The sequence below is a fragment of the Cyprinodon tularosa genome, unplaced genomic scaffold (genome assembly GCF_016077235.1).
Source record: "Cyprinodon tularosa strain WSP-4 unplaced genomic scaffold, ASM1607723v1 ctg318, whole genome shotgun sequence".
Classification (NCBI taxonomy): Eukaryota; Metazoa; Chordata; class Actinopteri; order Cyprinodontiformes; family Cyprinodontidae; genus Cyprinodon; species Cyprinodon tularosa.
Window position 1 is genome coordinate 60,676 of NW_024039028.1, and position 14,874 is coordinate 75,549.

Here is a 14,874-nt window from a genome sequence, read left to right on the forward strand (position 1 = left end):
AAATGTTTGCAAGGGGGATATGTGAAGCAAACAAGAAGCTTGTGAAGCATTTTTAGCCAGTAGGCTACTGCTGCATATAGAGTAAAATCAGATGTTTTCCTACATTTATTCATAGAAAAATTTTGTTTTCCTCCGAAAAGCATTTTCTTCTTAACTTGACACTTGTTCTTTTCAACTATTCTTACGCACTTTAAAAGTATTCACATTACCCCAAAGATATGACCTTTATCATTAATTTAAACCCTGCAGGGCTGCTTAAGATGAAATACCTCAGCAATCCAGTAGATGGCGGTAATTCTCCTCTTTACGCTAAACGGTATAATATAAAAAATCTCTTACAAGAAAGACATCTTAATAACTTAATATTAAAGATATATTATTTTGTGTATATTTTGACTAAGAAGTTATCTTTTTTTCTACTCTTTGGGTATTCTTGTGTTGTCAAAATTCACTGCTAGCATAAACAGACACTGTTTAGCCACTGTCACTAAGATAAAAAATCAAATGTGGCTTGAAGTCAGTAACTTTTGTCATTTTTCTCCTCTCACATTTTCCCCTGTAAATCAGTAATTTTCTCTTAAAAGTGGGCTCTTAACACCTGAAAAAGAGTGACTCAGTGAAGATCCCCATCTATGCTGGAAAATACAATGGTTTCATTGTAGATACAAAAAAAAAAAAAGCCTCAACTTTTGTCTTTTCTTAGATGTTTTTTTTTTTTCCCTTTGTTTCCACTCCAGAGTCTTGTTGTCTTTATTGTATTTTAATTTATTCCAGAGTGTTGCCCTAACAGAGATTAAGTCCTGGAGAAATGGAAGACAAGACAAAAGACTTAAACTTACCTGAGTTTATTCTTAAACAATTAGGTGATTCAGAGCCAGAGCCAGCCCAAGCATTTATAACCAGAGGCAAATTAAACGGTTATATATACAGCCTACTAGGCAGAACCATCATTTTTAGCTTATTTAAAAAGTCACTATTAATTCCTAGTTGAAATAGTTTCTGGTTTTAAATGAATCAAATGTTATTAGCCTTTAAAAAAAAGTACCAGCAACTTATTGCTTGATTTGAACTTGGAGGTAGCTTTTCAAATGTTGTAGCTTTTATACTTTCTCTTATGTTGATTATAAAAAAAACTTATATTAAACTGTCCACAGCTAAAAAATATCTTTCCAAGCTCCGCTATGCTTCTGAGTTTAGCCTTACACTCTATGATATATGTTGATTAAATTCTGAAAATAGCATGAGTACTTTATCTAAACAGCAGACGTTTAACATACAGTTAAACAGTGTTTTACAAAGACAACAGGACATTTGAGGGTAAGGGTCACATTTTTTTCTGCTTAGGCCCCCCATCAGTGTCAAAGCAACACCCTCAAAATCCAATATCTTTACCTTTTATATAAGACTTGGAGATAACTGGAGTAAATGAAAAAAAATGTTTACTATGTACTATATTCAGTGTTTTGGCACTCAGTAATGTGTTATCTTTATGGAACGGGTTGCTGTGATGTTTGAAACTAGATCGATTAGGGAATATATTGTTTTCCTTAAATTGCTAACAGTACTTAGACAGATAGACTGACACCATCGATTCAATTCAATTCAGTTTATTTATATAGCGCCAATTCACAACACATGTCATCTCAAGGCACTTTACAGTTTAACCAGATCATACAGTCAAATTGATTCAAAGTTTTCTATCTAAGGAAAACCAGTTGATTGCATTGACTCAAATGCAATCTCTCATACTAAGCATGCTTGTGGTGACAGTGGAGAGGAAAAACTCCCTTTTAACAGGAAGAAACCTCCAGCAGAACCAGGCTCAGTGTGAGCGGCCATCTGCCAAGTCCGACTGGGGTTCAAGGACACAGAAGCAGAGATACAAAAAGTAGCTGTAAAAGGCGGCCCCATCCAGGAAACACACAGCCAGGCAGATTAGCAAATGTTTCTTATGATTTTCATTTTCAGGCTGCAATCTTGAAGCTAAATGGAAAGCATGTTTTGCTACGCTGTTGTCTGCATCAGTTCATACTGGGAATTCTCTATATTTTGATAAAACACTTCATTTTTGATCATTGTACAAGGGCAGCTGAGAATACCTGGTAACTGTACAGTAAATCTGTTCTTATTTATCTTTCAATCCATACCAAGCTGGTACTTGGCTATGATTTGAGAACCAAAGATATTGATGGCTGCATGAATAGAAGGCCTGTTTAAAGATTTCGTATGAAAATTCAGAAATTCCTTTTTTATAGAGATTTCACAAAAAAAAGAAAAAAATCAGTTCACCCTCAAATGACCCATACCTTTGTCTAATTTGTATTTAAAATGAAGCTCTCTGAACCAAAAATAGTAAAAGAGAAATCTGTGAGGGTATAATAAAACAATGCCACGTATGCTTTAAAAATTAAACATCCGAATACTCTTCTTACTGCAGGAATCAATTCCCTCCACAATTCTTTAAAAACAGCATTGTGTCCTCCCAAAGCCAGGTTTCAATGACGTCTATCCTACAAACTTCCTGGTTGGATAGAATTGGATAGATTGGAATTGGATTGATCCCGTTCACACAAAGCAGAGACATTTGAAACCTGTTCCCAGCGTGAAAATGACCTCTTTATATGAACAGCCAACACTGCTTGACCTGCTGGCGGGTTAGTGAATTCAAGTCAAAGTAGAACACCGCTCTACCTAAACATCAATGCACTCACACAAACAACACAGAGTTGAGTTTTTTTTTTTTTTAGTAGCTGTTCAATTTAATGTAGATTTTACATCTATGTCAAGTTTCTCACTCCTGGGTTGGTTGTTTTCGCCTTACCTTTTTTGTTTTTCTATGTTCCTAAATGCCGTTGCAGTGCAACTGCATCACTTACAGCTAGGCCTATAAGCGTTTGAAGACCTATTGTGGCTCCTGACTTTGGAGCTATAACAGCTCTTTGTATTGATTACAATGTAAATAAAAGTCTATGTTTCTTTTTGGACTTTGCCTTTATAGAGAATTACACGCTGCTGATTGGAAAGCACTTTTAGATAGATAGATTCTTTATTAAACCCTGATTTTGAAATGAATGTGTCCCGTAGTACCTATGAAACGTGGTATTCTTAAAAAGACCATGGTCAGCAGGATGCATTGTGCCTCCTTATCATAGCAGGCCGGTCTCCTGCGCTCACACCTTGTTGGCCAATGACGTCCTGGGCAGAATGCCTTTTCAGCCATATTTGTTGAATTTCTGACAGCTTGTAAAAACAGCATAACTTCATATCAGTGATTTATGTTTTTTGACAATCGGCGTTGCAATCTTTGTTCCAGTTGAGCTGCTATTTGTTGTGTCTAAGTTCCAAGTTGAGCACCAGCTGTAAGAAAACCAGTTTAAGTGCTCCAAACTGTAAAAAGAGATTAAAAAAGCAGCCTTATTGTATGAAGCACAGCTGCTGTGGGGGAGGTGAGCTGTAGATCTGTCACACCTCCACACTCCAACAAGCGGATGTGTTTTACTTTGCCTTTTCTCGCACTTTCTGACTTCCCTCCCCTACCTATTACCGACCAAGTCTTTCACAGGCTGCTTCAGCATTTCATCTCAGTGATGGCCTCATTTTCTGCCACCTTCCTTCCCTCTGTTGCCATGAGGCCGAACAGGTCGTAGATCTGCATTAACAGATAGATTCGTTTAAGTTTGGATGTTGTCTTTTCGAGAGGGTGACATCTGACAGGCGGCAGCCGACATCCGCCCGTTAAAGATTGGGCTGACTGACAAGGTAGGCCCGAACATCTGCTTTAGTTTGGTTGCTTCTTTTGAGGGTTAGTCTTTCTTTCTTTCTTTGGTTTTAACACAACCTATTTTTGATGCCTTCATGGCAACAGAGTCGCTTTGTTTTTCTTTTAAAATCAGCCAATTTTCATGTTAATTTTGTTTGTTTAATCAATAAACAAAAGTGAAAAAGGTTCCATAGAATGTAAATGTTTGCTTTTGTTGTTGTTTTATCAAAATCAGTTTCTTTTTTTACATGTGAGATCACTGAGCTGAAATGTGGAAAACCCACTGATTAATGTGTCCCATCTGCGCGATGGCAGGTCTTTCCATCTAGATGACATGGAAGGTGGTTTTGAGGTTACTTCTTCCTCTGCTTCGCGAAATGCAGGATCAGTTAGAAGCAGCTCATAATTCTTAAGCAATTAAAATAAACATTGATCTCCATAATTGCATAGAAAATAAACATCTACGCCAGTTTTTATTTTTATTTTGGTCAACCTGTAGAAACATTAAATGTGATGTAAACAGCAGAACTAACACCAGGAGATGATGTTAAAAACACAACGTAAAATTAGTGCAAAAGAGTGAAACACATGTAAGCTAAGATAGCACCTGTGTGTGTTTTCAGGATCAAACAGTGGATTCTGGGTCACACCCAAGCATACATTTCTTTACTTCCGTATTAAAATCTCTTATATAGTCAAAGATAATCTGACGTTAAAGCAGGGGAGCGCACACATTCATGGTAGGTTGGGTGTTTAATCATTTTTGTTAATCCTTCGAGAGAAACTTAAAAAAAGGTTAAATGATGACTGAATCATTCAACTTGTGATTCTCGATATTACTAACATGTCTGATCCCCTGTTCCCAGGAGAACATCCATATCCAGCGACGAACATCGAGATCTGAGCTGGACGCTAGGTAAACCAGGACAGGACGGCAGAGAGATCCCCAGAGCGGACCGTTTTGCAGCTGAGGCCGAGCGGAAGCGAGACAAGTCAAGATGGCCTGAAGAACCGAGCGGTTGCGTAAAGCTTCTGTTGAAGAGGTGTCTATGCACCAGATGTCTAAGCAACCTTTGAGGCCATATAGTTCAGTTCACTCAACTGCCACTGCAAGAGAACAACTCTAGTAATGGAGTTTCATTGATATGGCTGAGCATTGGCTTTGTTGAAAATTGCCTTCAGGTACGAAAGTACAACCCCCAATCGAGGACCTTGTATCCTTCAGTCAGAACAACCTTGACTTTTCTTAGAAGAACCCAATAGAACCTGAGAGTTTTGTTAATCAACAGCAGCCATGAATGGCATGACTGAACTGTCCGTGAAGTGTGTTCTGGTTGGGGACTGCGCGGTCGGCAAGACGGCCCTGTTGGTCCGCTTCACCTCAGAGACATTTCCAGACATGTACAGGCCGACTGTGTTCGAAAACACGGGCGTGGAGGTATATATGGATGGGGTCCAAATCAGCCTCGGCCTGTGGGACACGGCAGGCAATGACAACTTCAAGCAGATCCGCCCGAGATCGTACCATCAGGCTGACGTCGTCCTTATGTGCTACTCGGTGGCCAACCCAAACTCCCTGGCCAGCATCCAGCACAAGTGGATCGCCGAGGTCCGAGAGAACCTGCCCAGGGTCCCGGTGCTGGTCGTGGCCACCCAGACGGACCTGAGGGAGATGGGGGTTCATCGGGGCAGCTGCATCTCACCGGCGGAGGGGAAACGAGTGGCTCATGAGGTTCACGCTAAGGGCTACCTGGAGTGCTCCTCCTTGAGTAACCGTGGCGTGCAGCAGGTGTTTGAGTACGCCGTCAGGACAGTTTTCAACAAGCACAAGAAACGGGAAAGGAGGCGGTTGTTCAGCTTGAACCAGTGCAAAATGTTTTGATATCTGACTTTAAACTTTCTGTCATTTAAGGGTTTTTTAGATGTGCTGTTCAAACTCCGTCGCCCATGAAGAGATGAGAGGACCCAAAGTGGGTTTCCTGTCATACTGCAGGGTCGTTCATCACTAGTACCCACCCCAAACCCAAATGTATTTAAACTAAGAACACTGAGAAAAAAGACAAACCCTCACTGTCTGAGATAACAGCATATGTTAGCGGACGCTTTTCTAAAAAAAAAGGGTTTAAGTTATGAATGAGACTTTGTTCTCATATTGTGTCAAAAATGACATTTTATTCTTATTTAAAACCTGAAGAGAAAGGTTGAATAAAGTCACAGACTATGGATTAGCGGAACAAAAAGAACTTTATGTGAAATATAATGTTGTACTACAGAAAATATAATGATGCAAAAAGATATTGTGGGTATGGTTTCACAAAGCCTGATCATGATTGGTTGCTGATGTTTAAAATACGTGTTTAATGAAATTTAGGGTAATTTTGTTTTTTGTTTTTTTTATAAATGTTATTTGATGTAAAAAAGTTTTTTTCTGAATTCACGGCTACTCCCCAAGATCTTTATATCCCTGGCAGATTATAACATATCTTCATCTATAAATGTTTCTTCTGACTTGAAGTAAAGCTAGTTTTTTATTGTGTCCCTAATGGATTCTGACCTGGTAAAATTAAGGGAAAAAAAGGTGATGGTAAGGAGGTCTTCTAATCTAAAGACTTGGTGCTCACCATCAAAAATTAATCTCCAATCCCAGTGGGATCATAAAAGTCATAAAAGATCATAAAACTAGTCAGAAAATTGAAAATAGTTATTGCTGTAATACCAATAAATAATTATATATATTTATTTTATTTATTAGTGGGTACATAATTTTCAAGACAAACACTTTTCAACATTTTTAAATAAAAAGTGATAGTTAAGTGATAAAGTTAGGTAATACATTTTTTTTGTATTGATATAGCTTTTACATTGTTGTTTCTTTTCAGATTAGAAACCAATGTCTTGGTAAAGGGATATTTCTAAATTTAAATCTGCCAGGAGGGTGAAATATCTAAGGGTTAACTATCACTGATATGTTTAAGAGTAAATAAAACAAATTACTTTTGACAGAATTTTATCTGTTTAGAATTTTCTTTTTAAGTAAAACAACTAAAAAGGGCTAAACACAAGAGTTGCAACATATTTTCTTTTTTACTATTTAAAATGATTTATTTGTATTACCATTATTCATAAAGCAAGAGCCACGGACAAAGCTCAAAACCACTGAATTAACTTTTACTTCTTATTCGTAGACTTTGTGTCTCTACAGTTTGCGCAAATGAACAAAAAGAAGCTGCTGGTGAGATATCAATGATTCAAATGTGCAAGAATTATTGGAAAAATACAATTAGTAGGTTTTTATGTGACATTTCTTGGTTCATTTTGTTATGTTGGATCTGCCTGGATTGAATTCGAACACGATTAAATGATCTCCACTCTGATTATCAGTTGCATCCTGATGATCCTGAACAAACTCCTGAGGAATCAAACACTGTATGAAGTGCATACATCAGTTATTGTGGGCTCTTATGCTATTTTATAAACTTTGAATAAAACCTGTAGTGTTCTGAGTGTGCGTGTAGAATTGGCCTTTTATGATGCTGTTGGATATTTGTAGGCCTTCAACCTTTGTTAGATAAAAAATCCTATTCAGCTTTTAATTTTCTTATTTAAAAGGTGAAATTTAATTTTGTTATACGTAATTCACAAACATTCATTACATCCATGCCATACTCTGATAATTCTAGATACTTTGCAATTTAATGGTAAAGCAATTAAACTATTAGGTTGTTACCTTTAATGTAATATTAATCCTGAATAATTTGCATCTTAACGTAAAGGTGTAAGAAATTTTGAGTTGCTAAAACACATTAATTCAGCATAAAAAAGAAATGTAAAGATGTAAGGTTTAGAATATAGATAAGACTTTAACCATTGTATTGTCAGGTTTAGTTAGTTTAAAGAAGCATAGAATAAAACAGAATTAGAGGTTTAACCAATACTATATATGCAAAGGATTTCAAATGTGTAGTGTGCAAAATATATTTAAGGTCAGAGAAATTTGTTAGAGTAAAACATATTTATGAAAACCACAGTCAACCGGGAAAGAGGCTCAGAGAAGCCATTCCTTCCCCCTCATGTTTTCTCCCGCTCTTTCTCTGCATGTCTCTCCGTCTTCATGTGGTGTTCAGAGCCGCTGAGGATGAGAGGCACCATCTTTACTTTTAAAGGATATACTTTAAAACACCTAACCACATCCAAGTCCACACGTGCAAACTCACTAACATTACACACAAACACTTAGATATATCTCAGCTCCTGCTCTTTTTTCACACATTTGTTCCCTTGGGGGACTGTTTCTGCATGTCCGCATACATGTGCTTCAGTATAGTCGTTCATGTGATGCGTTTATAAAACCTGGGCCAGCTGAACAAAGGAGAAAGCTTATTAATACAAATGTATTTTTACTCTATGATTGGACTGAATGATGATCTCAATACTGTCAATGTTTTACAATCCACAATATCTTTAACAAAAGGCTCATTAAGGCTTCGTTTCTACAGTCTGTCTTCATTTATTGTGAACAAGAAAGGAGAAGCACCCCACTTTAAAAGTTTAGTGTGTTTGGCTCACAGCTGTGGTCACATCTTTTATGTTTCATTATGCGCTCTGCCACAGCTACCACAACGCCTCATCCCGTTATCTCTCTGTCTGAGTGTCTCTCTCTCTCAAACACACATGCTCATAGGAGGTGTTGTGAAGTGTGTGTGTGTGTGTTGAGCCACTTCACGGTTAGCGGTAGCTGCGCTGACATCTGAAGGGCCTCAGGAGATCTGGGTGAGGGGCTGGTAAGTAGGTCTTTTCTTCATCAGGGCAGACAGTCTACACAACAGCAGCCACAACACAGATGCAGCAAATAGCTTTGAAAATACTTGCCTGATTCTTACTGATGCAGGACTGAAGAAACTTATCGTGCTGTCAATGAAAAAAGTTAGCTAGATACATTTGATACCCCAGGTAACCATGGCAACAAGTGGGTTAGCTTTGTGGGATAACCCACAGACCTAACCCTGTGATTATATGTATCGTTTCTTTTTGCACAGACCTAACTTCTAATGATTTAACAATAAAATTAAAAATATACTCTTTATTACCGTGGATTATCTTATATAATCAGGTGCCATTACTTTGAATCATGGCACATATATCATATCATATGTTTATATTACTAATTATATATATATATATATATATATATATATATATATATATATATATATATATATATATATATATATATATATATATATATATATATATATATATATATATATAATTATTATTATTATTATTTTTTTTTTTACTGTTTTACAAGGTAATTATCCGGAGGCCTGTTCCAAACGAAATTTCTTTTTGTTTTACACTTACACTAAATGACAAGTAAAATATGTCTAAGTCTAAGATAAACAGGATAAAATACACTCTAAGGCTTCCTAGTTTTACTGGTTTTGCATCATTTGTGTGCATCAGATTTTACAAACAGATTATTAGAGAGTTTTTCAGTCCTACATCTGGCATTTCATTTAAGCAACCTTAAACACCCAACCTGGCCTATCCTCCATTACAAAAGCATCAATTTGCAGTGGATGTGCTTTGTCCCCATTTGGTGAATCAGCATGGCTTTTGTGGATATACATCCACACACACAATTTGTTTTTATTTTTATTTTAAATTTTTCTTTTGAAGTTCCAAACCCAAAATTGGCCAACTTTAGATTGTTTTACAAAAAAAAAAAAAAAGAGTGGGTGTATTGGTTTGACCTACCATAGGCTACTGGATTAGGCTTGACTGTTTATTATAAGAAAATGTCTAAGATTACCTGTACCATTAGAAGGTAATTGAGAGAAACAGGATGGGCAGCTAATCACTCTTAAATCAACGTCACCAAGCTCTACGTAATAAAAAAAAAACAGTTTTTGCTTGATCCACTTTGAAAGGCTTATTAAAATAAGATTGCCTACTGAATTAGTTCAGATTTGAAAGCTAAGCTAAAATGTAATGTGGTCTTATCTGCGAAAAAAGGGGTTTAAGCTCGTTTGCTAAAGCTCCTTGGTGCAGTTTGTTTATTTTAAGGAATCATTTCAGCGAAGCGTTGGCTCTTATATTTAATGTTTTATTTACTGTAGTTTGTTAGGTTAATTGGCTTTTCTAAAATTCTCCTTAGGTGTGAGTGTGTGTGTGAATGGTTGTTTGTCTCTGTGTTGCCCTGCGATGGACTGGCGACCTGTCCTCGTGTACCCCACCTCTCGCCCATTGACTGCTGGAGATGGGACCAGCACCCTTTGCGACCCCACTTGGGATTAAGCATGTTTGAAAATGGATAGATGGATGGATGGATGGATGGATGGATGGATGGATGGATGGATGGATGGATGGATGGATGGACTTACTGTAGTTATAATTTTGTCCCAAACAACCATATGTTTTATCTGGATTATGCTGTCTGGTAATTTGTGTCCGACTTCGAAAAGTGCAGTTTCAATGTAATTCAAACTCATTATTTGACATATTTAGTCATTTCTCACTTACTTCAACCAAGACCCTTAAACTCTTGGTGCAAAAGCGTCTTTATTAAATAAAATGTGTAGCAAAATGCTTATACCCTGTTTTGAACATCTCATATGGTGTAAAAAGATGAGGAAAAAGTGACTGGTATTAAGAAAGGATTTTAAAACATACCTGATGTCTAAGGAAAACTCATTCTGTTATCCATAAGCTGCCAAAGGAAAAGTCCCCTCCGAGCTTAGGTTCATCTTTAGTAAGGCAAGGCAAGGCAAGGCAAATTTATTTGTATAGCACAATTCAGTACAAAGACAATGCAAAGTGCTTTACATGATTAAAATACAGGAAGATAAAACAGAATCAAAGCAAGTAGGAAAAAAAATAATAATAAAATAAATAAATAAAATAAAATAAAAGATGCAGAAACAAAAAAGAATATTAAAAACAGTTGGACTAAAGAAAATATGTTTTAGTTGAACTGTTTAACTAGAACAGTCGAAGGCAATCCTAAACAAATGTGTTTTTAGTAAGTTACATGTCACCTTCTCACCTGTCGCAAACCTCCAGTATCTCGGATTCAGTGGTGGAAAATAACGGAGAACATTTTCCTTTTTGATATTTGAGTAATTCTATTATAACCTTCACTACACAACAATTCAAATTCAAATATTGTGCTTTCTACTCTACTACATTTGGAGAAGGCTGCTAGTTACTGGATCCAATTGGCTGAGCATAGCTTTGTAATCCACTTTTGCTGTTTTTCTTTCTTGAAATGTTATTTCAGCATGCTAGGTAGCAGCCCTTAGGACTGAATTTGGACAAAACTGTTTTGCATGACACTCCACAAATGTGACTACCTCAGTGCAGTAATGATTTATTATACTTTATACATTTTATTGAGGTGTTAGTTGTTGCCAAGTTGTTCAGTAGGATGAGATCTCAAAGCAGAGTTGTTGTTTTTTTTCATAATAGATTGAACCATAAACCTCTTTTCTATAGTGAAAGTGTGAGGAGAATCAAGACTCTCCTCTTTTCTTTTGGGTTTGTCTTTGAATAAGAAATAATAATCAAAACAGATTTCCTTTTTTGCCGCATTTTTGTGCTGAAGTTCTTTCCAGGGGTTGTTGAATCTTTAGCAGGTGGTTCTACGTATCACTTCGTCAGGTGGTTTCTGAAAGTACAAGGTTCTTAAAAATGAAACTGAAAGTTAGGTTTTAAAAAATACTAATTTATATATTAGTAGATTTCTCTCTAAGTACTTTTAGATGCATGAATTTAAATACCTAAGTTTTTTCAAGAGTAAGTACTTTGATACTTTAACTTGAGTAGATATCAAGTAACATTTACTTGTAGTTAAGTAAGATACTATACTATACGTATTAGTACTTTTACTCAAGTACTACTGTTGAGAACTTCGTCCACCACTGCTGGGATCAAGCAGCCGCACAGTAGTTTCTGAGAGAGAAGGAAACTCCAATCCTCACAGAAGGAAGTAGTCTTCAGTTAAGGGGGTATAGCCAAGTAGGATGTTTTAAAACAATTTTTTTTCTTTAACTACTGTGCAACATACATGCACAGTAGTTAAAGAAAAAAACAACAACTGCAGATTATGACAAAAAATGCAGAGTATACAGTCATCTGTGGAGAGGCACTTTTCCCTCCCCCAGATGAAGAAATTTACGTCACACAGCTGCAACTGTTTCCGTAGAAGATAGAAACCTTTGCTTTCTCATAGAAATCTGATATAAAACACTCAAACTTTGACCAGAAAGCTGAGGACATTAGCAAAGCGGTTTCAGCAGACAAATATGAAAACTTGATGCCGCATCATAACTTTAAGGACAAATCTATAATCTACCAGTAATGTCTAAATTATTGATCTCCACAGCTGGGGATCTCAGCCCACTTGGGGCACTACACCGACCCCTATTCATTGAGAATTTCATAAAAAAAAAAAAAAAAAAAAAGAATATATATATATATATATATATATATATATATATATATATATATATATATATATATATATATATATATATATATATATATATATATATATTTTTTTTTTTTACTTACTTAATGATATAAAAACAAAACCTAAAAAAAGACTAAACTAATTACCTTTTTTGTTGGTGCTGTTTGTGTTACTATGACTGCCTCGGTTTATAGATTTTTGTTAGATATGTTTGTGTAATAAATCAACTGTTTGGGTCATGAATGAACTCTGGTATCATTTTGTTGGCTGAAAAGCTTTGTTACCTCTGGTCTAGATCATAATACCGTACTTGTTTTCCATTTTGCATCTTTGTTAACATTGATCATATTAATGTTCTTGATGGATGATTTTTTTTACAACCTTGACCATCTGAAACACTAATGTAGATCCACCATCATTTTAAAAGCTTGGCATTCAGATACATGGTGGTTGATGGTGATTATGTAAAATTTTGTGTCACTTTTAAAGCTACAGTGTGTAATAATTACAGGGATATACAGTCAGAAATGTAATATATTATACATAACTATGTTATTTATCATCATCTACGAGCTCAGCCTCTTAACCTTAATATTTGCGTCGCCTTAGAATTCGTTATTTATAATTACATAGGAGCGGGTCTCGCAGCCATGGAGGCAGACATCTTTGCGCTACGGGAGCGCAGAGCCAACAAACTAGCGATTGCGAGATCGCCCATTACGTTCGAAAGTAACTACGGCAAGTTGAGAGAGATGAACTGAGACGTTACTGAAATCTATACCCTACACAGACTAATGAAATAATATCTGTAAAATTATCTATGTAAACCAACCTCATCACTTGAGAAGGTAGGTGATGCGGACGTGTTGGAAGACATTTTGTCCCGTAACGCTCGCCGTACTGTTGGGGGGGAGAAGCGGTGGGGGGGAGATGTTCATGTTGCTGCGGTCTGCAGTCTAAACGCTAGATGTCGCTGAAAATTACACACTGTAGCTTTAATTGATCTTTACAACATCCTGTTGTTAGTAAATGTTAATATTAATAACATTCAGTTTGGCTACAACCGTACTTCCAGATTCATTTTTTTCTTTACATGGAGTTTGTCTATAGTTTCTTTAATTGTCCTTACATTAAGCAAAGATTCATCCCAACAGTTGTTGAATTATCTATGAACATACTGGCAGCGAATACTTAAATATGCTTTTTTTTCTTTATAAAGACCCAACTTGTTAAAAAGAATGTACACTGTGTTCCCAGAGTGTGTGTGTTCACGTATACTCGTCACAAGACTAACAGCACCCAGACATGCTCTGGTTCCTTTGCTGTTGTGCAAAAAACTAAAATAGCATTTTCTTGTCTTGCCTTCTGTATCAGGCTTTCCATCGATCAGCAAATAGGCTTGTATTTCAACCCTCACTTAAGACTTATTTACTTTGTAGATCCCTTTATTTAACACAAAGGACACACATAAAATACACCCCAAAAAACAAAAAATTACAAAAAATATTATAGTTTGCTGAAATTGATCTTTGCTACTGACTGAGAGTCTGGCTGCTTTTCCCTTACAAACACATACAGACAAACAAACTGTTAGATGCACACAGGAAACACCTGTCCTGGGTGAGCTTAGTACCACAGAAACTGAGTGACACAGTAACATCACAATGTGCAGTTTCTCTGCAGAATCACAGACTTATGTCAGTAACATTTGTCTGTATTACATACCGGTACAGACCTCTGCTTTGTTCTCTTGAAATGGGAATAAACTGAGCTCTGATTGGATTATATAAAAAAATAATAAAAAACAAAAAAACACGAGGGCTGTTTATTTGCAGCGTATTTATCAGGTCTGCAACAGGTGTGTTACACACCAGCCTGGTACTTAATGTATATTTGGATTTCAAAATGGCAAAAAAAATTAAAAATGAGAACAATAACTTGAATTATTCTTTCACACTTTTTAAACTTGAAAAAAATAAAAAATAAAAATCAAAAGTTTTTGAATTCAGTTTCCTGATGTGTTTTTTTAAACATAAGCAAGAAATAAGCAGCTTTTTTGTATTTTTGAAAGATTAATGACAAAATGTGTTTTATGCTCAAAGCCTGATGATAACTTTATAAGAAGCGGAGTCTGAAACAAAGTGTTTTTAGAAGGGCTATGGGCTTTTTAGATAACCACACAAAGCCTCAACCATTTTTCTGGCATTGTTTAACCCTTTGTTCAGCTTGCATAATATATATATATATATATATATATATATATATATATATATATATATATATATATATATATATATATATATATATATATACACACACACATATATATATATATATATATACGTATATATATATATATATATATATACGTATATATATATATAAAACAATTATTTAATAATTAATTAATTAATATATGTATATACATATACATATATATGTATATATATACATTTACAGATATATGTATATATATATATATATATATATATATATATATATATATATATATATATATATATATATATATATATATATATATATATATATATATATATATATAACAATACAATAGAACAATAACAATACTGTTTAATTAATCTTTGCTATAATGAAAACTATACTTAATTATTTAAAAACAATT

At 35.4% G+C, this 14,874-nt stretch overlaps 1 protein-coding gene across 1 annotated transcript; it reads left to right on the forward strand.

Annotated features, from left to right (window-relative positions):
- Positions 1-3,502: 3,502 nt before the first annotated feature.
- Positions 3,503-5,861, forward strand: rhoh (ras homolog family member H). The gene is made up of 2 exons (XM_038292812.1): positions 3,503-3,759; positions 4,627-5,861. The coding sequence occupies exon 2, from the start codon at positions 5,055-5,057 to the stop codon at positions 5,640-5,642; it is 588 nt and encodes a 195-aa protein (XP_038148740.1). The 5' UTR covers positions 3,503-3,759; positions 4,627-5,054; the 3' UTR covers positions 5,643-5,861.
- Positions 5,862-14,874: the final 9,013 nt, after the last annotated feature.